Below are 22,736 nucleotides of genomic sequence, written 5' to 3'. Positions count from 1 at the left end.
GTAAATTGTATATGGCGTAGAAAGTAGTGTGATTCCGCAGTATTTTAAAGGTTTTCTCGGATCCGTAGAATTAGGTTTCACGATTCGGTTAATCATGCCTTCTATCTATCTATCTGGAATTATACCTGTTATGAAACACTGATAATTGGGTACAATATTTAAATACGTGCATTATGTTTAAATACTTCATAAGATATCCCATCTAATAATACATTGTACCTGCAGCCTTATACACCTTACACCAGGAAAACCCAGCAAGGTACTAGTGACGTCACTGAATACTAGTACTACAGAAAGCTAGAAATTCACCCAACAAACAAATAACTTATTTCAAAATCTTAATGGTTGATTCGGTACACTGTAATCGGTTCTACTGACAGCTGCTCTGTAACCAAAACATTGGCAGAAAATATCTTTAAGTTCCTCGCGAAATTTAGAGCCGCTGATGCAGTACAAAAAGAAATTAAAGGTATTGTTGCTGTACATCAAGATATTTGTAGTCACCCATACAAGTTTGATCTCGTCCTCTGACTGGAACCAGGCACACCAGTTATACAACACCAGCACAACACAGACAGGCAGGGTACAAACAATGAACCAGGCGTCTAGCAGAATAAGGAGAGATATAGTCGATGTCCAGCTCTTGGTGAAATTTTCAAAGCTCATCTGTCGTCTACTTGAATGGATAATGTGTGCTGGAAGAGTCTTCCTTCTGGTCCTATAGCGTTTTGTGAGTTTAACTATGATAATCGTATTCAAAGCTAATATGATGCACGATGGAAGAACACAGAATATGAGAAGATCAATCCAGCCCCAATAGTATCGTCGGAATGTGTGGTAGTGCTCAGTGATGCCTCCACATACAACATAGGTTGTCGAGTTAAAGCTGTTTGTAGTTGTTGTGATATCTCCACCTATAAGACTGTGCATGTTGACCAGGAAAAGAACAAGGAAGATGAACAGGATAGCACTTAGCGCCCTTGTCCTTGTACACAACACTTTAGCCTTGTACGGGAACTGAACAACGATCATCCGTTCAATGGTAATCAGCACAAGTGTCCACGATGACATCTGGAGGGACAGATACACTATGAAATAGTTCGTTTTACACAAAAAGTTATTTTTCATCCGAATATCTAAATCGAAGCTGTATATAAGCCACTGCCTTGTGAGACCTGTATGGAGTACGATCAGATCCGCTACAGCTAAAGCAATAAAAAACATGGCGGACGAATTCTTTCGGATTTTTCTCCTTGTGAGGACCATCAGGTTGATGACACCGGTGACAGTTCCAAGCACCAATAATATTGGACACATCATCATCCATGCTGTTTTTGTGTCATACATTCCTATAGACTCTGTCAGATTACACAAGTCTCTATCTAACTCTAAATGAGTCAAACCATACATCCTAGTGGTCACTTCAGGTGTAAACACTTTCCGCAAACCATTCATTTTTTCACATTCTTGTGTACATCTGGAATTACATTATGTATTTAGTTAGGCTAAATAAATTCACATGTACTATCTAAAGATGAATACCTATATATTGGTTCACATGGATCCGTGTACTCATTTGTGAAGTAGAACACTGAACATTGGTCTCTCGAATCGTCACTGCCTTTTACCCTTAAGCTACAATACTGATGGTTATTAGATCATTAAATATTAATATACCACATTTAAATAATGATATAATGCCATAGAAATAAATCCATATTAAATCTAACCATCAGGTGTACATAAAATGAGTCAATGTTAAAGTGCCATCTATTGATTTAAGTTGGTATAATCCAGCACTCTTACAGAGATGATCACCTAGGGCCTTGCCGTATCGTCCAATAGGAAAGCGCTACTCTCCATGCAATATACTGATGACTTCCCACAAATATCATACTAAGCCAGGTATTATTTACTTCTGAGACTTTTTAATATCGACATATTCTGCAAAGTTTTTTTTAATTAATGATGATTTGAGGTGGTTTTATTCCCATGAGAAAATGCCAGTACATCCAACTATTGCCTAGTAGGGAACCGTATCATTCTACAAATATAACATCAAAACAAAGTTCTATGTAGATTAATTATAGCTGTTAAAACATATGACAGATCCCCGAGCCCTGTTATGTGTTTTGCTGCCCACCTTTAAACCCCCATCCAACGTATCAATATGTTTGATCGCATATATTTTCGTTAAACAAATGGTCAGAAACCTGAAAACTACGATTCCATCCAGAAAAATGCAAAATGATGCGTGTCGGATATAAATATGGATCCCTATAACTACAAATTGAAAGAAGGTGCTCAACACTTAAATTTGTTGACTCAGAAAAGGATATCGGTGTCACCATAGATAATAAACTTACATTCGATAAACATATCTGCGAAAAGGTTAACAAAGCAAATTCTATCATGGGAGTAATGGAGTACATGAACCCCTACAGCTTTGAAATTGTATACACAGTTACAGGTAATGTCCCCATACCAAAGGTAACATATGGGACAGTTACAGGTAATGTTACCATACTGAAGGTAACATATGAGACAGTTACAGGTAATATTACCATACCAAACGTAACATATGGGACAGTTACAGGTAATGTTACCATACCAAACGTAACATATGGGACAGTTACAGGTAATGTTCCCATACCAAAGGTAACATATGGGACAGTTACAGGTAATGTTACCATACTGAAGGTAACATATGACACAGTTACAGGTAATGTTCCCATACTGAAGGTAACATATGACACAGTTACAGGTAATGTTACCATACTGAAGGTAACATATGAGACAGTGACAGGTAATATTACCATACTGAAGGTAACATATGACACAGTTACAGGTAATGTTATCATACTGAAGGTAACATATGACACAGTTACAGGTAATGTTACAATACTGAAGGTAACATATAGGACAGTTACAGGTAATGTTCCCATACTGAAGGTAACATATGGGACAGTTACAAGTAATGTTCCCATACCAATGGTAACATATGGGACAGTTACAGGTAATGTTCCCATACCAAAGGTAACATATGGGACAGTTACAGGTAATGTTCCCATATCAAAGGTAACATATGGGACAGTTACAGGTAATGTCCCCATACTGAAGGTAACATATGGGACAGTTACAGGTAATGTTCCCATACCGAAGGTAACATATGGGACAGTTACAGGTAATGTTCCCATACCAAAGGTAACATATGGGACAGTTACAGGTAATGTCCCCATACTGAAGGTAACATATGGGACAGTTACAGGTAATGTTCCCATACCAAAGGTAACATATGGGACAGTTACAGGTAATGTTCTCATACCAAAGGTAACATATAGGACAGTTACAGGTAATGTTCCCATACCAAATGTAACATATGGGACAGTTACAGGTAATGTTACCATACCAAAGGTCATATATGGGACAGTTACAGGTATTGTTCCCATACTGAAGGTAACATATGAGGCAGTTACAGGTAATGTTACCATACTGAAGGTAACATATGGGACCGCTAGAGGTAATGTTCCCATACTGAAGGTAACATATGACACAGTTACAGGTAATGTTACCATACCAAAGATAACATATGGGACAGTTACAGGTATTGTTCCCATACTGAAGGTAACATATGGGACAGTTACTGGTAATGTTCCCATACTGAAGGTAATATATGGGACAGTTACAGGTAATGTTCCCATACTGACTGTAACATATGAGACAGTTACTGGTAATGTTCCCATACTGAAGGTAATATATATTGGACAGCTACAGGTAATGTTCCCATACTGAAGGTAATATATGGGACAGTTACAGGTAATGTTCCCATACTGAAGGTAACATATGACACAGTTACAGGTAATGTTACCATACCAAAGATAACATATGGGACAGTTACAGGTATTGTTCCCATACTGAAGGTAACATATGAGGCAGTTACAGGTAATGTTACCATACTGAAGGTACCATATGGGACCGCTAGAGGTAATGTTCCCATACCAAAGGTAACATATGGGACAGTTACAGGTAATGTTCTCATACCAAAGGTAACATATGGGACAGTTACAGGTAATGTTCCCATACCAAACGTAACATATGGGACAGTTACAGGTAATGTTACCATACTGAAGGTAACTTATGGGACAGTTACAGGTAATGTTCCCATACCAAACGTAACATATGGGACAGTTACAGGTAATGTTCCCATACTGAAGGTAATATATGGGACAGTTACTGGTAATGTTCCCATACTGAAGGTAATATATGGGACAGCTACAGGTAATGTTCCCATACTGAAGGTAATATATGGGACAGTTACAGGTAATGTTCCCATACTGAAGGTAATATATGGGACAGCTTACAGGTAATGTTCCCATACTGAAGGTAATATATGGGACAGTTACAGGTAATGTTCCCATACTGAAGGTAACATATAGGACAGTTACAGGTAATGTTACCATACTGAAGGTAACATATGGGACAGTTACAGGTAATGTTCCCATACTCAAAGGTAACATATAGGACAGTTACAGGTAATGTTACCATACTGAAGGTAACATATGGGACAGTTACAGGTAATGTTCCCATATCGAAGGTAACATATAGGACAGCTACTGGTAATGTTCCCATACTGAAGGTAACATATGGGACAGTTACAGGTAATGTTCCCATACTGACTGTAACATATGGGACAGTTACAGGTAATGTTACCATACCAAAGGTAACATATGGGACAGTTACAGGTAATGTTCCCATACTGAAGGTAACATATGAGGCAGTTACAGGTAATGTTCCCATACTGACTGTAACATATGGGACAGTTACAGGTAATGTTCCCATACTGAAGGTAACATATGGGACAGTTACAGGTAATGTTACCATATTAAAGGTAACATATGGGACAGTTACAGGTAATGTTCCCATACCACAGGTAACATATGGGACAGTTACAGGTAATGTTCCCATATCACAGGTAACATATGGGACAGTTACAGGTAATGTCCCCATACTGACTGTAACATATGGGACAGTTACAGGTAATGGCCCTATACTGACTGTAACATATAGGACAGTTACAGGTATTGTTCCCATACCACAGGTAACATATGGAACAGTTACAGGTAATGTTCCCATACTGAAGGTAACATATGGGACAGTTACAGGTAATGTTCCCATACCACAGGTAACATATGGGACAGTTACAGGTAATGTTCCCATACTGAAGGTAATATATGGGACAGTTACAGGTAATGTTCCCATACTGAAGGTAACATATGGGACAGTTACAGGTAATGTTCCCATACTGAAGGTAACATATGACACAGTTACAGGTAATGTTACCATACTGAAGGTAACATATGGGACAGTTACAGGTAATGTCCCCATACTGAAGGTAACATATGGGACAGTTACAGGTAATGTTCCCATACCAAATGTAACATATGGGACAGTTACAGGTAATGTTACCATACTGAAGGTAACATATGGGACAGTTACAGGTAATGTTACCATACTGACTGTAACATATGACACAGTTACAGGTAATGTTACCATACTGAAGGTAACATATGACACAGTTACAGGTAATGTTACCATACTGAAGGTAACATATGGGACAGTTACAGGTAATGTTACCATACTGACTGTAACATATGACACAGTTACAGGTAATGTTACCATACCAAACGTAACATATGACACAGTTACAGGTAATGTTCCCATACTGAAGGTAACATATGGGACAGTTACAGGTAATGTTACCATACTGACTGTAACATATGGGACAGTTACAGGTAGTGTTCCCATACTGAAGGTAACATATGGGACAGTTACAGGTAATGTTCCCATACTGAAGGTAACATATGAGACAGTTACAGGTAATGTTCCCATACTGAATGTAACATATGGGACTTTACAGGTAATGTTCCCATACTGAAGGTAACATATGGGACAGTTACTGGTAATGTTACCATACTGAAGGTAACATATGGGACAGTTACAGGTAATGTTACCATACCAAACGTAACATATGAGACAGTTACAGGTAATGTTCCCATACCAAAGGTAACATATGGGACAGTTACAGGTAATGTTACCATACCAAAGGTAACATATGGGACAGTTACAGGTAATGTTACCATACTGAAGGTAACATATGACACAGTTACAGGTAATGTTCCCATACTGAAGGTAACATATGGGACAGTTACAGGTAATGTTCCCATACTGAAGGTAACATATGGGACAGTTACAGGTAATGTTCCCATACTGAAGGTAACATATGACACAGTTACAGGTAATGTTACCATACTGAAGGTAACATATGGGACAGTTACAGGTAATGTCCCCATACTGAAGGTAACATATGGGACAGTTACAGGTAATGTTCCCATACCAAATGTAACATATGGGACAGTTACAGGTAATGTTACCATACTGAAGGTAACATATGGGACAGTTACAGGTAATGTTACCATACTGACTGTAACATATGACACAGTTACAGGTAATGTTACCATACTGAAGGTAACATATGACACAGTTACAGGTAATGTTACCATACTGAAGGTAACATATGAGACAGTTACAGGTAATGTTACCATACTGACTGTAACATATGACACAGTTACAGGTAATGTTACCATACCAAACGTAACATATGACACAGTTACAGGTAATGTTCCCATACTGAAGGTAACATATGGGACAGTTACAGGTAATGTTACCATACTGACTGTAACATATGGGACAGTTACAGGTGTTGTTCCCATACTGAAGGTAACATATGAGACAGTTACAGGTAATGTTCCCATACCACAGGTAACATATGAGACAGTTACAGGTAATGTTCCCATACTGAATGTAACATATGGGACTTTACAGGTAATGTTCCCATACTGAAGGTAACATATGGGACAGTTACTGGTAATGTTACCATACTGAAGGTAACATATGGGACAGTTACAGGTAATGTTACCATACCAAACGTAACATATGAGACAGTTACAGGTAATGTTCCCATACCAAAGGTAACATATGGGACAGTTACAGGTAATGTTACCATACCAAAGGTAACATATGGGACAGTTACAGGTAATGTTACCATACTGAAGGTAACATATGACACAGTTACAGGTAATGTTCCCATACTGAAGGTAACATATGGGACAGTTACAGGTAATGTTCCCATACTGAAGGTAACATATGACACAGTTACAGGTAATGTTACCATACTGAAGGTAACATATGGGACAGTTACAGGTATTGTTACCATACTGAAGGTAACATATGGGACAGTTACAGGTAATGTTACCATACCAAAGGTAACATATGGGACAGTTACAGGTAATGTTACCATATTAAAGGTAACATATGACACAGTTACAGGTGTTGTTCCCATACTGAAGGTAACATATGGGACAGTTACAGGTAATGTTCCCATACTGACTGTAACATATGGGACAGTTACAGGTAATGTTCCCATATCAAAGGTAACATATGGGACAGTTACAGGTAATGTTCCAATAACAAACGTAACATATGGGACAGTTACTGGTAATGTTCCCATACCAAAGGTAACATATGGGACAGTTACAGGTAATGTTCCCATATCAAAGGTAACATATGAGATAGTTACAGGTAATGTTCCAATACCACAGGTAACATATGGTACAGTTACAGGTCTCCCATCCAATCATGTCTAAAGTTCTTTCCATATGCCTGAATCTCTCCATTGGGGTTGGCAAACACACTCTCATAACGATCCATGTCCAAAGACCCTACGTCCGTCTGAATCTCACCCTCAGGGATGGCTAACAAGCTCTCACATCAAGGCATGCCCCAAATCCTAACATCTCTCTGAATCTCACCCTCAAGGATGGCTAACAAGCTGTCTTATGTTTCGATGACCCAAGTCAGTACATCCGTCTGAATATTTCCATTTATGGCTCTCTACATTAGTTATGACTGAAATTGTGTGATACTGACACACATCTTTGCGCTTCAATAAACGATGAGCTTCTCATTGCGATGCTCATTGCGTGGATTATAAGCACTTTCACCTGGACAAAATGGATACACATGTACATACACTGTATTTTGACCTCCAAATAAATGATGGATCATTGAACATCACCATTGAACATTAAATTGTATATTTCGAAGGTGACCCCGTTAATGAGGCGTAAACCATGTTGTTATGGTGAAGTATATATGCCCATATTTTTATGTTCTAGGTTCTGTAAACTTTTGAGACGACCCCTTTAATATCTATCGAGTCCGTGCCGACGTCCTGACCTGTGGTATTCTTAGCATGCTCTGTTAACCTGGAAAGGTCTAGGACAGTCTGCACAGGTGAGAAAATGGATTGATGATATGACAAGAAGTACTCACCAGGCTTATGTAAGTAAAAATACAAACTTGGACGTTTACATGGATTAAATAATGATGACTATCACGGGTACATGAAATGATGAAAATTGCAAAATGTTCTTTGTTGAATGTAAGTTGTGAAACTCATACAAGCATGACATTCCAAAGCAAAATTCAGTTTACCTGTGTGATGTTAATCTAAACGAAACCTGTCCTCATGGATCTATCTTATCGCGATTTTCTTTTCATTTCTGTCGTGGTTGGTAGCCATAATCTGTCCTTACATGTTTATCAAAAGTCTGTAATTTTGGTGACCCATTCATGGGCTGGCATTCCGCCAATGATTATGATAATTAAACGTTGATGGAAATGACTGTACAAAAGGCAAACAATATACCAGCACATTTCAGTATATAGGATTATACAAAAAACAAACAAGATACCTGCACATTTCAGTATATAGGATTGTACAAAAAACAAACAAGGTACCTGCACATTTCAGTATATAGGATTAAACAAAAAACGAACAAGATACCTGCACATTTCAGTATATAGGATTATACAAAAAAACAAACAAGATACCAGCACATTTCAGTATATAGGATTGTACAAAAAACAAACAAGGTACCTGCACATTTCAGTATATAGGATTAAACAAAAAACGAACAAGATACCTGCACATTTCAGTATATAGGATTATACAAAAAAACGAACAAGATACCTGCACATTTCAGTATATAGGATTGTACAAAAAACAAACAAGGTACCTGCACATTTCAGTATATAGGATTAAACAAAAAACGAACAAGATACCTGCACATTTCAGTATATAGGATTATACAAAAAAACAAACAAGATACCAGCACATTTCAGTATATAGGATTGTACAAAAAACAAACAAGATACCAGCACATTTCAGTATATAGGATTATACAAAAAACAAACAAGATACATGCACATTTCAGTATAAAGGATTATACAAAAAACAAACAAGATGCCAGGACATTTCAGTATATAGGATTATACAAAAAACAAACAAGATACCAGCACATTTCAGTATATAGGATTGTACAAAAATAATCAAGATACCTGCACATTTCAGTACATAGGGCTATATAAAAGAAAAACAAGATACTGGAACCTTTAAATACAAATTATTGTACAAATACCAGCACCTTTCTGTACAAATTGAGATTTAGATACAGTACGGTCAAAAATGAATTAAATTTCAAAGCATAAATATTTAATGTCACATATGTAAAAGTCTGTTGGCAAACACATTTTAACATAATTACAAGTTGATTGGTATGCAGATATCATGTCTAAGTAGGAATTATAATTGAGGTTACTTTACATCGCTTGTTATAGTTTTAATTTACGAGGATTGCACCATACAGTACCAACTGAACAATCTGCACCACCCACGTCATTTAGAATCCTAATAGATCCTTCCTCAAATGTGCTTCGACAAGGCATAATACTATATTATGGTGACTACAACAATGAACTCCATCTTCTGAGCTGTAGACTTTGACGGAGACATGGTAGTCTCATGGTACTTTTAGCAGCGAATAATTGGATCCAGGTCGTTATAATGTTTAGGAACGAAAGAAATTTGTCCAATTCCATGAAATCGAAAGATGAGGGTGTAGTATTGGCTATCACTAGTTCTATATGAATTTACACATTAAATTGTCGTGAGTCTGTGCTATATGTATAACTGGATATCAAATAGAGGAGGGGTCATTCTGGGCCGGTGGGGTAGCCACTGTGGAATGGCGGATGTTGTTGCCATGGATACAGGATGATCGGACAACAATTCGATCGACAACTGACGGTGATATTTCATACTTGTGTTTTAGCGTTGTTATCTGTTCTATGTTACAGATTCTGCATGAACCGACTGAGGTAAGAAGATTTAGGGATGTCAAATAGAGGAGGGGTCATTCTGGGAGCGGCCGGTGGGGTAGCCACTGTGGCATGGCGGATGTTGTTTCCATGGATACGGGATGATCTGACAACAATTCGATCGACAAATCGACAAGCTTCAAAGAGTATAAGAGATGCAAAGAATGGACGTTTCATTATCGATATGTTCGAGGAACAAGTTAGGCGCGTGCCAAAGAAACCGTTCATTCTTTTCGAGGATAAAATTTACACGTACGAATTCGTGAATACCATGGCTAATAGAGTGGCTAATCTGGCGCTGACATGGGGACTCAAGCAAGGGGATTCCGTGGCCACTCTCATCTATAATGAACCGGCGTTTGTGTGGACTCTCCTGGGTAGGTGTTCTATTGTACAACATAGAAGATGGTAAATAACATCAAAACCATTTGTCACAATTGTAAGAGTTTCTCATATCGGTTGAATAATGGGGTTAACCTACCTCACTTTCTATAGGCCCATTTCAATTCTCTTAACTTTAGGACACTCTTGGCACCTACAAATTAGTATTACTCTCATCATGACTAAAGCAATCCATATCAGAAATGAAAATTACTTAATATATTTGCAGGGAACTTTGCGAAATTCAATCTTTCCTGATAATGTTGCCGTTTGCTAGTCTTGCTATGGAGTTGTATTTTACCAGGTCTCCTAAAGCTAGGACTAGTGGATGCCTTTATAAACTACCACAACAAGTCCGGGCCACTACTTCACTCTATTCTGGTCAGCGACGCCAAAGTCCTTATTGTAGGTAACGGTACGTATCCTAACAAAAATAGCATATTGTTATAGGTGTTTAAAGTTTGACCGCAAGTTAAAAATAGTCAATTTCAGTGTCTGGCAATGTAAGATCAAAAACAATAAGATAAAATTATACTGAAAAAATGTACTGTCTTTGAAAGAATAAAAATGTCTGCTATTCACAAATAAAATGAAGATTTATTAGTGTAAATTAATATTTCCTGGTAAACGGAATGAGATTCAAACGCTCGTCAGAACAAATAGGGAAGTGAACATGTATACTGTACATATGTAATCTGTTTATCTTGCATTATTTTCTAAAATTTTCCATGAACATAAGTTTAATTTCAAATCTTTAGATCGCCTAACTTTGAGGTACATACATGTAATGTATCATGAAAACTCGCGAGCGTTTTTATGTCCTAGATTGTCGATTACTGTGATGTAGTTCCAATCCGCACGGCATGACGTAACAATATGACTAACAAGATATTCTCGTTCCTCAATGGTGGATTGAAATGTTTAATCAATTATTTTTCTTTATACGTACAAACATAACCTATTTTCCAAACTATGTTTCCAGGAGACGAGCTTCTGGAGTCTATTGATGCCATTAGGGACAAACTTCCGGCGGATATTCCAATCTATGTGTATGGGAAAGAAAGTTCCGAACTGCCAGAAGGATACTTATCGATGGACTTGGGACTTATGGGAGTTTATCCTGCAGAAATTTGTAAAAACGTCCGATCTACGCTTACACTGAAATCCCTCGTCTGCTATATCTACACTTCCGGTACAACAGGTAAATCCCTCGTCTGTTATATCTACGCTTCCGGTACAGCAGGTAAATCTCTGGTCTGCTGTTTCTACATTTCCGGTACAACAGGTAAATCCCTCGTCTGTTATATCTACGCTTCCGGTACAGCAGGTAAATCCCTGGTCTGCTGTTTCTACATTTCCGGTACAACATGTAAATCCCTCGTCTGTTATATCTTCACTTCCGGTATAACAGGTAAATCCCTCGTTTCCTATATCTACATGTAACGGTACACTTGGTAAATTCCTGGCCCACCATTTCTACACTTCTGGTACAACAGGTCAATCCCTCGTCTGCTATATCTTCACTTCCGGCACAACAGGTACATCTACACTTCCGGTTCGTTCCGAGTGTTTCGGTACAGCTGGTGAGACAAACGATAAAAACAGAAAACACCTCTCTGCTAATAAAACCGTAATTCTTAATTTGAAAAAATAATGAAATGAGAGTAAAATGTGAGCAAAAAAAAAGAGGTATACCCTTGATTATTACTGGGATAACAATGCCAGATATTCCAGAGGATAAAAGTCTTCTGTATATCACACGTCTCTCATCGAGGATGCCATCTAATTATACATTTTAGAATCTTTCCGTATGGGACTTCTTACTCTGACCCATCCTTCCATCCTTAGCTTATCGGGTATTATCGTCGAAATACGGTACTAGTAGATTCCCCGAGGAGTTCCGAATGATTCTGCCCAACAAGGATTACATCCATTCGTTCCTGCGGTCATGATTATATCAATTGTGGTCACCCACATCATCGCGAGCTATCAATACATCATCCTGACATATATCAGAATAAATATATATCCAAGTATTTACGTTTACAACCTTCTGATCATGGCTGTAATAATAACGAAACGAAAATAGAAATTTCTTAACGATAGTGTGTACCCAATGTCCGCCTACTCTAAACGGACCGGTATTCAAATAAAGTCCACATTAGTAGTATTTGACTGTGTGATAGTTACTAAAAACAAAACAAAACAAAAACAAAAATATCTATTTCTGAAAAGATCAATAAACATCAACCTGCCGATTACATATTGACTGCATTTTTATCGGACATAGACACCGATGACACTATTTGGATTTTTTGTGTAAATTTTTTTTTTTTTTTAATTTTATATATTTAACCACTTTCGCTACTATTATAGGTTTGCCCAAGCCTGCTATAGTGAATCAAGCCAAAGCGATCGGTCTGTCTAAGTTCTACCAACAGGTATGGTATGATGAGGACGATGTGGTCTACGTGGTTACGCCCCTCTACCACAGCGCCGCCTGTGGACACGGTCTCTTCAACACCATAGATGTCGGTACGTAATCACACAAAACAGATGTCACGTTTCTCAATTTTTAATTACACGTGTTTGATTAAATTAAAGACATGAAACTCGAACCATGCCAAACAAGGCGGAGAGAAGATAATCAATGTCTTGTTTATATAATCCCCATCTTGGTTATCCGTCTACATGAAGTAAGTTAGCATACTCGCAAGTAAGCGATTATAATCAAACAGTAACAAATGACGATGTCTGTTTAACATGTACATATAACTATCCATTTGGGGACGTTGGGTGATTATTGAATTGGAGAAAAAGTCCCTTAGCTATGAGTTTCAGCTTCATAAACTGAAATGACCACAGGCGCCCTGGCTCGTCTGTCAATACACCAATATATAATATAAAGTTACGAATGCCCGTGGAATAACCTGCCACGATAATGATACATCCAGAATATCAACAAGTCTTATTGTTTTATATTGAAATGGTAGCATTGAAAAATGCATTATCTATTTCATAGGTGCCACGCTCGTGCTTCGCAAGAAGTTTTCAGCTCGGCATTACTGGGAGGACGTTCGGAAATACAGAGTGACAGTTCTGCAGTACATCGGAGAGCTCTGTCGATACCTCCTTAGGGTTCCAAAAGTACGAGACTGTTTATAACGGGTAGGGGTGTAAAACAAAACGACGTACGGTATAGACAGGGATCAGATGGCAGGTAACGAATGGTTGTTTATAAAATTCGGTACCTTTCATTCTCGTTTAGAAACTGAAGTGTATTAGATGTTCAATGATGATCGAGTGTAATAACATGGTTAGATATTCCATATAAATGTTTACTTTATTGACAATACCGAAATAATTTTGTCGCTTATACTTCAGGTCCTATATATCTATATTCATGTTATCTGAAATCTACAAGTAAGGTGTTATCTATATTGACCCCTGGTAGTACGTGTGTACACAGAAATAGATAAATAATCTGAAGGCTATTAGTCCCCCACTCGCACAAGTTACCGGGTGGTTGGCTCGGAGTAAAGAACTAATTTTGTCAGAGGTTGTCAGGGTTGTTGGGTCAAGGTGAAGGCCTATAGGTAACATCAAAGTTTGTCAGTGGTTGTCAGGGTTGTTTGGTGAAGGTCGCTGTTACTCTTTTGAGAAAATCCTTATCAGCGCTCTGGCGGTTTCGTTCCATGGAAGATTATGACCAAATGACCAAAAGGATAATCATATTTTGATTGAGTTTGAGATTCAGGGTTGTAAATCATAGTTGCTGTTTCCGTTTTTTTTAAACCCCATTTTCATTTTATATAAAGCATTAGTAAAAATACTACCATTATAACTGCCTGTGTTATCACAATTAAGTCAGTTACAAGCTAACTGTATACTTTTCATTTTCCCATATTAGCACCAAAGGACGTCATCTTTATAAATCATTACAGTGTAATAACAAGCAGGGTTTTGTAGAGGACATGTATTGCATTAATACACAGTGTGCTAGTTTTACTCGTATTTCATCATGCATGGACGTAACTACACGCGGGTTTGGGACAGTTTATCTATACCGGACATATCCTGTTGTCTGAATATTTCCCCTTTATTATATACCTACCACTGATAGACATAAGCAGACAAATTTTGACATTTTTGTTTAAATGATAAACCATAAACCCTCAGGTGATAAACGTTCCGGACACTCCACTTAACATCAGTCAAAAGTATTGTTGTACAGGATTTCCTGCGAAATTGACTGATAACATTTGGATTTTTCATAACGATAAGAAACTATTCATTATTTTCATATTAAACAGTATTTAACCCTTGTAGTACGGGACGTAGTTCTGACGTATAAATGACGTCATACGATTGTCTGGGTGAGTAATCGGCTCGATCATCCTATTTTAATGAATCATAAATTCATGTAAATGTCAAATTACATTTATTAAAGTTATTCGATAAGTTGATGTTATTTGCCGAAAGGCTCGTGTCATATAGATTTATTTAGTTCCTCTTTATAAAATATAAGTACCAACTCTTTACTTCATTAAATGATTATAAAAAAAATAACGGGGTTAATCAACAGCAGTCATTTGAAAGTACGATAATGTAACAAAAAAGGGAGGGGGGGGGGGGGGGTGCTCCACAGGTCTTCCAACTATCCAGAAATTTCATTGCATTATCAGAGTGACATGGACGGTGTTCATTCTGTCCGTGTGGCGGTAGGAAACGGCTTGAGACCGGACATTTGGAACGAGTACAGGACACGATTTAGAATCCCGTGGATCGCCGAGTTTTTCGGTGCCACTGAAGGGACGACAACTTTCATCAATGTCACCGGCCAAGTGGGCGCCATTGGCAGATGGTCTCCTGTCATGGTAAGGAGACTTGCGCACTATTTCTGATTTCAGTGAAACTAATCGTTTTATTATAAAATATCAACATTAAGGGAAGGGTCATTTCATTATTATGGCTGTGTACTGTTACAGCGGGTAGCATCGAAAGGACGATTTGGCGTTTCAAGTCACGTCATCAAGTATGACGTAGTTACCGACGCACCTGTCCGAAACAGCAAAGGCAGATGCGTTCCGATTAAAAGAGGTAAGACATCGATTTGAACATGTAAGATATCGATATCGATAGTTAAGATGTCAATTTAACAGATAACACTTATTATACAGATAAACTGAAATGTAAACAGTAAGAAATACCATAATGTCGTATTGTTTATTTTCTAATAATTATTTTACCCCAAGTTAACTATCTAAATGAAACAGCGCATGCGCTATTTTAACGACTTACTAATACAATGATACGTTCGACAAATTAAGATTGATCAATATCCAATTACCTAACATGTTAACCTTTTAATGTTATCCATAAGATCGATGTACATAATGTCTAATATGATATTATGATTTACCCAGGCGAGGAGGGTATACTAATCTCCGGGATCCCTCCATCGTATTCCGGATTCTACAAGGGGGACCCTGTGGCGAGTGAGAAAAAGATCCTACGTGATGTATTTGAGGAAGGGGATCGCTACTTCAACTTCGGCGACTTAGTTTACATGGACAACCAATATTACATTTACTTCCGGGATCGAGTAGGGGATACATTTCGGTAGGACATTATACAGGTTTTATACATACCAGTATTAAAACTTCGAGACGAGTTGATGAAATATCATCAAATTTAAGATACTTATATGACAGAACTCAGAAACTAACATTTTGACAGGTTTTATAGTTTTATTCAACCGATTCCTGATTAATGAAGACCACGATAACATGTCCGAGATGGAATGGCGAAAACTATAAGAAAGTGATTTTAGAGGGTGTGGAATGAAGTATTTTATATGAAACCACGAAATATTTCCTGGATAGTATGTACATGTATATGGCGTCAAATTCCACAATATGATTATCTGGACACGATTGACAAAACGGAAATAGTAGAGCATCCAACCATCAATATGGCTAGCAGTAGGTCATATAGTGGACCACACTCCCTGTACTGGCACCCCCTGTAAAGTGTATCTCACACTTAAGGAGCATCTAAATAGCCAATCCAGTAAAAACAGTTACATTATACTAGCATATAAATTCCTACTATGGTGCAATTTAACAGAAGTAACATGATGAACTTTTAGTATGTGTCATGGCAAACAGTGGGACTTGCTGTTGACAGGTAATGTGTTAAGCTGTTTGTAAATTTCAACAAAACATGCGAAAAATGCATGTTTCAAATCCAGTAAAACAAATGCTTCTACCCTTTGCTATAGACACTTGTGATCATAACAGCTTGGTTTTTTTCAGGTTTAGTTATTTGCGTGACTTAGAATTTATTCACTGCTACATCTTACCACAAAGTACCTCTACAGAAGAAACTGTTTGCATCTAAAGCAAGTTATTGGTGATTTTAAGATACATGTCCAGACTAACATTTTGGTATATTTACATGATTATTTTTGTGCAAATTTGAACATATTCATTCGTGTTTGAAATTCAACATTATTATCCTATTCTATAAAGATGACTCCTTACCATATCATTGATTTTTATTTTCCGCTCACATCAACCATCCAGGAAACTTACGTCGCTTTGTTTACATCGATATCAAAATAGGTGTTGTGGTCACCTGAAGGAGAATCTCTGCCAATTCATATCTACAGTTGATCCTTTCGATTTTTACAGATGGAAAGGTGAAAATGTTTCCACAAGGGAAGTCTGTGACGTCATCAGCACGCTTCCATTTACACAGGATGTAAATGTGTACGGAGTCCTCGTACCGGGTAAAATTTCAGTTTTCAGAAAAAAAATCATAATCTTTAGCTAACTTAATGAGTATTGTTTCTCTGCTTATAACTACAATAGTTTGATAGAATTGAGATGTTTGATAGTTTAATAAAAACAAAAATATTCCAACAAATCTCGATAAATACGGCCCACAAAAACAACAGAGAATGCCAAGTTGAAAAAAAACGTAATTCTAAGTCAAGATCGATAAACGGGGACAATTACGAACAAAAATGTATATTTGCACGGAGACCCTTGAAAAGGTACAAGGATAATACATTAAGATCATGCGTTCCGGAAGGGTAAGCGTATTTAACTTCATGTGACATTGGTACATACGGTTTAGCAGACTTGTTCGGATGAAGTAAACATTATTTGATTGAAAAATATACATGTTGACGTGAACAGCGATAAAATGACAAAACAACTAAAATGAATACATCACAACTAATTAAGGTTTCAGCCGACAGATATGTCTCACTATGTAAATAGATATTTGATTTATAACGCGTTCATATGATCACAGTAGCGTCTCTGCTTCACGCAAAAAAAAAATATATATATCAAAAATGTAATCGGAATAGCGACGAGGTAAATTGTGGTAATTATGTATATATTGTTAAATGTCCGTGATTTAACTATGTACGCTATATCTTTTATGTTTTACTGATCTTAATTCCTGGACCAAAACGTGTGATAGGATCATTTGTATGGGGTGCCGTTTTACTATTTATTCCCATTTGGTGATATCACCTATTCAATCAGTGATATCACCTATTCGAATTGGTGATATCACCTATTCGTTTCATTAAGTGATATCACCTATTGGAATGAGTGATATCACCTATTCGAATTGGTGATATCACCTATTCGTTTCAATAAGTGATATATTATCACCTATTCGAATGAGTGATATCACTTAATGAAACGAATAGGTGATATCACTCATTTGAATAGGTGATATCACCAAATGGGAATAAATAGTAAAACGGCGCCCCATACATTTGTACACAAATGGCACTTGTCACAATACTATTTTATCAGGGAACACAATCAAACCTGCCTATATACATGTCAATTTAAGGGGAAGTTGTATATGTGTGATAACATTTATTAACATTAACATGACTTTCAGATTCAGACGGACGTGCTGGGATGGCTGCCATTTCGTTGAAGGGCCAAACAGACGTACAACCGGAAATGCTCAAAGCTGTATTTTGCATATGTGAAACAGAACTTCCGGTATATGCACGCCCATTATTTCTACGCTTCAAAAAAGAGCTCGCAGTCACACAAACAATGAAGCATAGCAAATTAAATCTGGTCAATGAGGGCTTTGACATAGATAAAATAGCAGATCCTGTTTACTATATAGATGTGGAAAGGCGTACATATTCCCTTTTAACCCGGGACATTTACCAGCGTGTTGTGACGTCACGTTTATAAGAATTTATCATAAGTGGACTGTTTCAAAACGGAAGTTGGAATTATGGAATAAGCAGAAAAAAGTACTGAAATCAGCACAAACACTTAAACGGAATGTATAATGTGTGTAACGTTTAACATTGAACCACGTAGAAAATGGAACTGGGGTCCGTATTCAACGTTGAAACCAGAGGGACCTGGCACGAATTCCCATCACACGGGTCCTCGTGATTTCGTGTACGCCGCACCCGGTCCCGGACCCGGACCCGATCCCCGTACCAGGAATATACATATTTTTTTTTTCTCAACAACGGCTCAATGAATGAAATCTCATTTTTTTCTAATAAATTCATATTATTATTTTAAAAATCTAACATTTAAATGAAATGGAAGTAATACCTACAACTTTAGTAATCGTCGATTTACATTTTTCCGAGTGTGATTTTGTGTACGCCGCACTCTACCGTGAAATGTTACGGTTTTTGGCTGTTTATTCGTAAATAAAGATATACTTTTGATATTTTAGATTCCATACATTAAGTAAACCTAGTTGTTGATACATCACACGGTCCTTGTAACCGTGATTGGGAATTCGTGCCAGGTCCCTGTGGTTTATACTGGCTCAAGTTTCAGTCATGTTCCTTAACTAAGGGAGTACCTTAAATTAACATTACAGAATGGAAGGAAACTTATCTGATACATGTAATGCTTTCCTATAGAGATATACATACGTCTCTGAGTTAAGGAACGTAGCAGTGTATCGTAGAGGAATGGGAATTACAAGTTTAATTCTAATAAGATTGGTTTTCTTTGTGTTCCTGAAAATGTTCTTTGCAATGAAATGCTCATACTGGCACACACAAATATCAACACAAATTTGCTAATGAGAAATTTTCGACAGATCGAATCTACAAGTACAGGTACAACACAAGCATATGGAGAGCTTTCCCTGTCGTGATTTACTTATTTTCAACCACAGGGGCTTGGCACGATTTTATAAATGATAGTCCACTATAATACATATATATGGACTATCATTTATAAAATTCGTGCCAAGCCCCTTCAACAGTTTTTAAGGAGCATAACAAGTGTAGAAGTTAACAAAATGAGGACAATTTTGGATGAGTGTGTGGTAATTCTACCTGAAAATTCGTCGTAACTTTTATTTCGCTGCTGGAACCCGAGATATATCGTATATTTTAAAATAGCAAAGTTGTCATAACAATCGGAGGTCCATTCAACGTTGCACGTAGATATATGGTCAGTATTAATATTCCTATTTCATTCTTAACTTCTAATATGGAACCGGTGCAGTTGGAATAATTTAAGAGGAAAGGCTATCAAATATTCTTGGTTCCATTTTAACAATGGATACGAAACCGGACCAATACCCGTATACATGTACAATGTATATAACAAGGATAAATATTCTGGGGTTCATTGCGGACTAGATGTGAGCTTATGTTTACGTGTCCGTCCGAAGCAGGTAGGGCGAAAGAATTGCAAGAATCTTTTCTCTCTTTCTTTGCAACTTTCTGCTTCCTAATGTCTACCTTGACACTGCCTTACTTTTGACCTTTAGTTGAGCGTTCGGCCCTGTAAGGAAGGTTTTGGAAGTGGGACGACAGGTTCGCCCGTTGTCAGTACAAGGTGACCGGTTTGGTATGTTCAGCAGTATGTTTCAGTGAGGTGGCGCTATAAAGCCATATATATCAATTTTGTGCAATGACATGGAGACAAACACGACTATTTACCACTGTATGACATTAACAACTGTAGGTGGGCGTTACCAACTCAGAACTGTCAACTGTTGTATGATTAACAGTAAAGAAATGACACATTCTGCATAATAAAAGAGTGGCAAATAAAACTTCTGTTGTCGAAAGTTAAATTTAACAAGTTAATATGTAGTGTCTTCATGTTTATATGTATCAAATATTTGTAGTACACTAGTTATTCTTGTGAATTCAATTGTTCCACAGACTATTTTTTAAGCGGAAGAACACAAGTAAGCCGTTGGCAAGACTCGGAAGAACACAAGTAAGCCGTTGACAGGACTCGTGGACGATAAAGGCGGGACATTTGAATTATATTAATAAATATGGAAACGGGATTCAAAATCACAAATGATAAATATAAGCATTGAACTACTTTCAGTTAGCATTCATAGATTTATGAAAGCCAACCGAAAGTAGTTGAATGTTTAAATATATCGCAGGATATCAAAACACACATACATTTTGTATACACACGTACATGTGTATGCATCTCATACACATGAGAAACTTTCTTTAAATGACAATAGATATTGGACGTTAAACAATGGCAACCGAATCCAACCCATCACAGACTGCCTTGTTAACGTTGTGTAGCTGAGCTATGAAGTACATTTACAGAGCTGGGTCAGATTTGTCAATTATACGGATTTTACTCCTGTTTCTAAGGTTTCAAACAGAACCTTAAAAACAACATTGAACCTAGATTGAATCAAGTATGAGGGAAATTTATAGGATGTAAGATAATGGAGTCATTAAAGTGAATCAGATGGATATAACCAACAACAATACAACATTAAAGAATTACCTTTATTCATACAAGATTTGGATTTTAAAAGAATATCATTTATTTTCGGAATATAAATACTGATTTATTACAAATATTATCACAGTTCTGTTTACACAATATCAACAATTCCATTCTACCACAATTAAAACTCCCATTATGTCGACCAGTCTTTAAACCATAAAATCCACAAACTCAGAGCAGCAAGTATTCAATCGTTCTACCACTCCACCATCAAATATTCCCTACTTGAATATAACAATATTAGGTATCGTATTTAACTTGATAAAACCATTCTTAGGAATGTTTCCATATTAAATAAATATTGACATAAAAAAAAAGAAACATTCTTTAGAACAAGGAGTCTTTATCAGTTATTTCGAACATCTTATTGAAAAAAGCTACCAGAATGATGATGTATCATAATGAAGTAACATTTTTGATGTAGATTGAATGCATCCATTTTCTTTCCAAGAAAAAAAAATTGAGGTGGCTGATTGAAACAGGTGCACTTATTAGGTCAGACATGATATATAAAGATAAGTAATTCTCTGTAAACGTGTGTAATACAAAACTGGTTTAAAATACCCCATCCTTCCTTGTAATTAAATTTATCACAGTTAACAATTAAAACAAAATGAAATTATTTCCAGAATTAATTTGCAAACTGTATGATGTAATAGAATTCAGTATAATTAACTATAAGGTATCTGCAATAAGCTGATCTTGGACAACTTACACTGGTCCACATTGGTACAAAATGACAAATGTATGTAGGCATTTTAAACATGTACCGTATTTGACCTAATAAGGGTGCAGGGCGCGGGTAATTGACAGTGGGGGCGCCCTTATTAAGATTAGTTATTCTGAAGTTTTATGAAACAGACTATACCTTGGAGCAGAATACCCAAGGTTGTGGAAACGGTAAAATATTCAGTCATAAAAATATTCCAGATGAAGATATCTAATCATTATCATATATTAAGCTTAAACACCACTTGAATACTCCTGTAAACCATGCCAGCTGATCTTTAGACCAGAGAACGTGTGTTCCACCATTTATGTTCAAATGGAACTCTTTTGTGTTCTATTTATAGAAACAGGTGATTTCCCAGATCATATCAGACATCATTTTCTTTGACCTAATAATTGATTTACAATGTCTTTTACTAGCTTTCTGTTCTGAACAAAAGTTATTTATCAACAAGAATGAAGTCTTTACTTTACCTTCAAATAAAGATGGTAAGTTATTATTTGTATGTGTGTTTAGTTTTGGGTGCTCTTTGCACTGAC

The 22,736-nt window shown here is 37.0% G+C and overlaps 2 protein-coding genes across 2 annotated transcripts; one reads left to right on the top strand and one right to left on the bottom strand.

The window, feature by feature from the left end:
• Nucleotides 1-330: 330 nt before the first annotated feature.
• Nucleotides 331-1,455, bottom strand: LOC117333973 (growth hormone secretagogue receptor type 1-like). The gene has a single exon (XM_033893395.1). The coding sequence runs from the start codon at nucleotides 1,453-1,455 to the stop codon at nucleotides 331-333; it is 1,125 nt and encodes a 374-aa protein (XP_033749286.1).
• A 6,833-nt stretch (nucleotides 1,456-8,288) lies between these two features.
• On the top strand, nucleotides 8,289-20,774 carry LOC117334996 (long-chain fatty acid transport protein 6-like). The gene is made up of 11 exons (XM_033894885.1): nucleotides 8,289-8,400; nucleotides 10,258-10,655; nucleotides 10,964-11,074; nucleotides 11,642-11,860; nucleotides 13,036-13,194; nucleotides 13,682-13,806; nucleotides 15,345-15,536; nucleotides 15,648-15,759; nucleotides 16,086-16,281; nucleotides 17,355-17,452; nucleotides 18,592-20,774. The coding sequence occupies exons 2-11, from the start codon at nucleotides 10,295-10,297 to the stop codon at nucleotides 18,900-18,902; spliced, it is 1,884 nt and encodes a 627-aa protein (XP_033750776.1). The 5' UTR covers nucleotides 8,289-8,400; nucleotides 10,258-10,294; the 3' UTR covers nucleotides 18,903-20,774.
• The last annotated feature ends 1,962 nt before the right edge of the window (nucleotides 20,775-22,736 follow it).

The sequence above is a fragment of the Pecten maximus genome, chromosome 9, assembly GCF_902652985.1.
Source record: "Pecten maximus chromosome 9, xPecMax1.1, whole genome shotgun sequence".
NCBI classification, from domain to species: domain Eukaryota; kingdom Metazoa; phylum Mollusca; class Bivalvia; order Pectinida; family Pectinidae; genus Pecten; species Pecten maximus.
Note: the sequence above shows the minus strand (reverse complement) of the source record. Positions and strands in the feature narration are given on the sequence as shown.

What these genes read in the sequence shown, in the direction of transcription:
- LOC117333973 (XM_033893395.1), bottom strand. Translation starts at nt 1,455, where the DNA reads ATGAATGGTTTGCGGAAAGTGTTTACACCTGAAGTGACCACTAGGATG.
- LOC117334996 (XM_033894885.1), top strand. Translation starts at nt 10,295, where the DNA reads ATGTCAAATAGAGGAGGGGTCATTCTGGGAGCGGCCGGTGGGGTAGCC. An exon ending in CTACACTTCCGGTACAACAG is followed by an intron (nt 11,861 to 13,035) that starts GTAAATCCCTCG and finishes CTACTATTATAG; the next exon opens with GTTTGCCCAAGCCTGCTATA. An exon ending in CTTCAACACCATAGATGTCG is followed by an intron (nt 13,195 to 13,681) that starts GTACGTAATCAC and finishes TCTATTTCATAG; the next exon opens with GTGCCACGCTCGTGCTTCGC.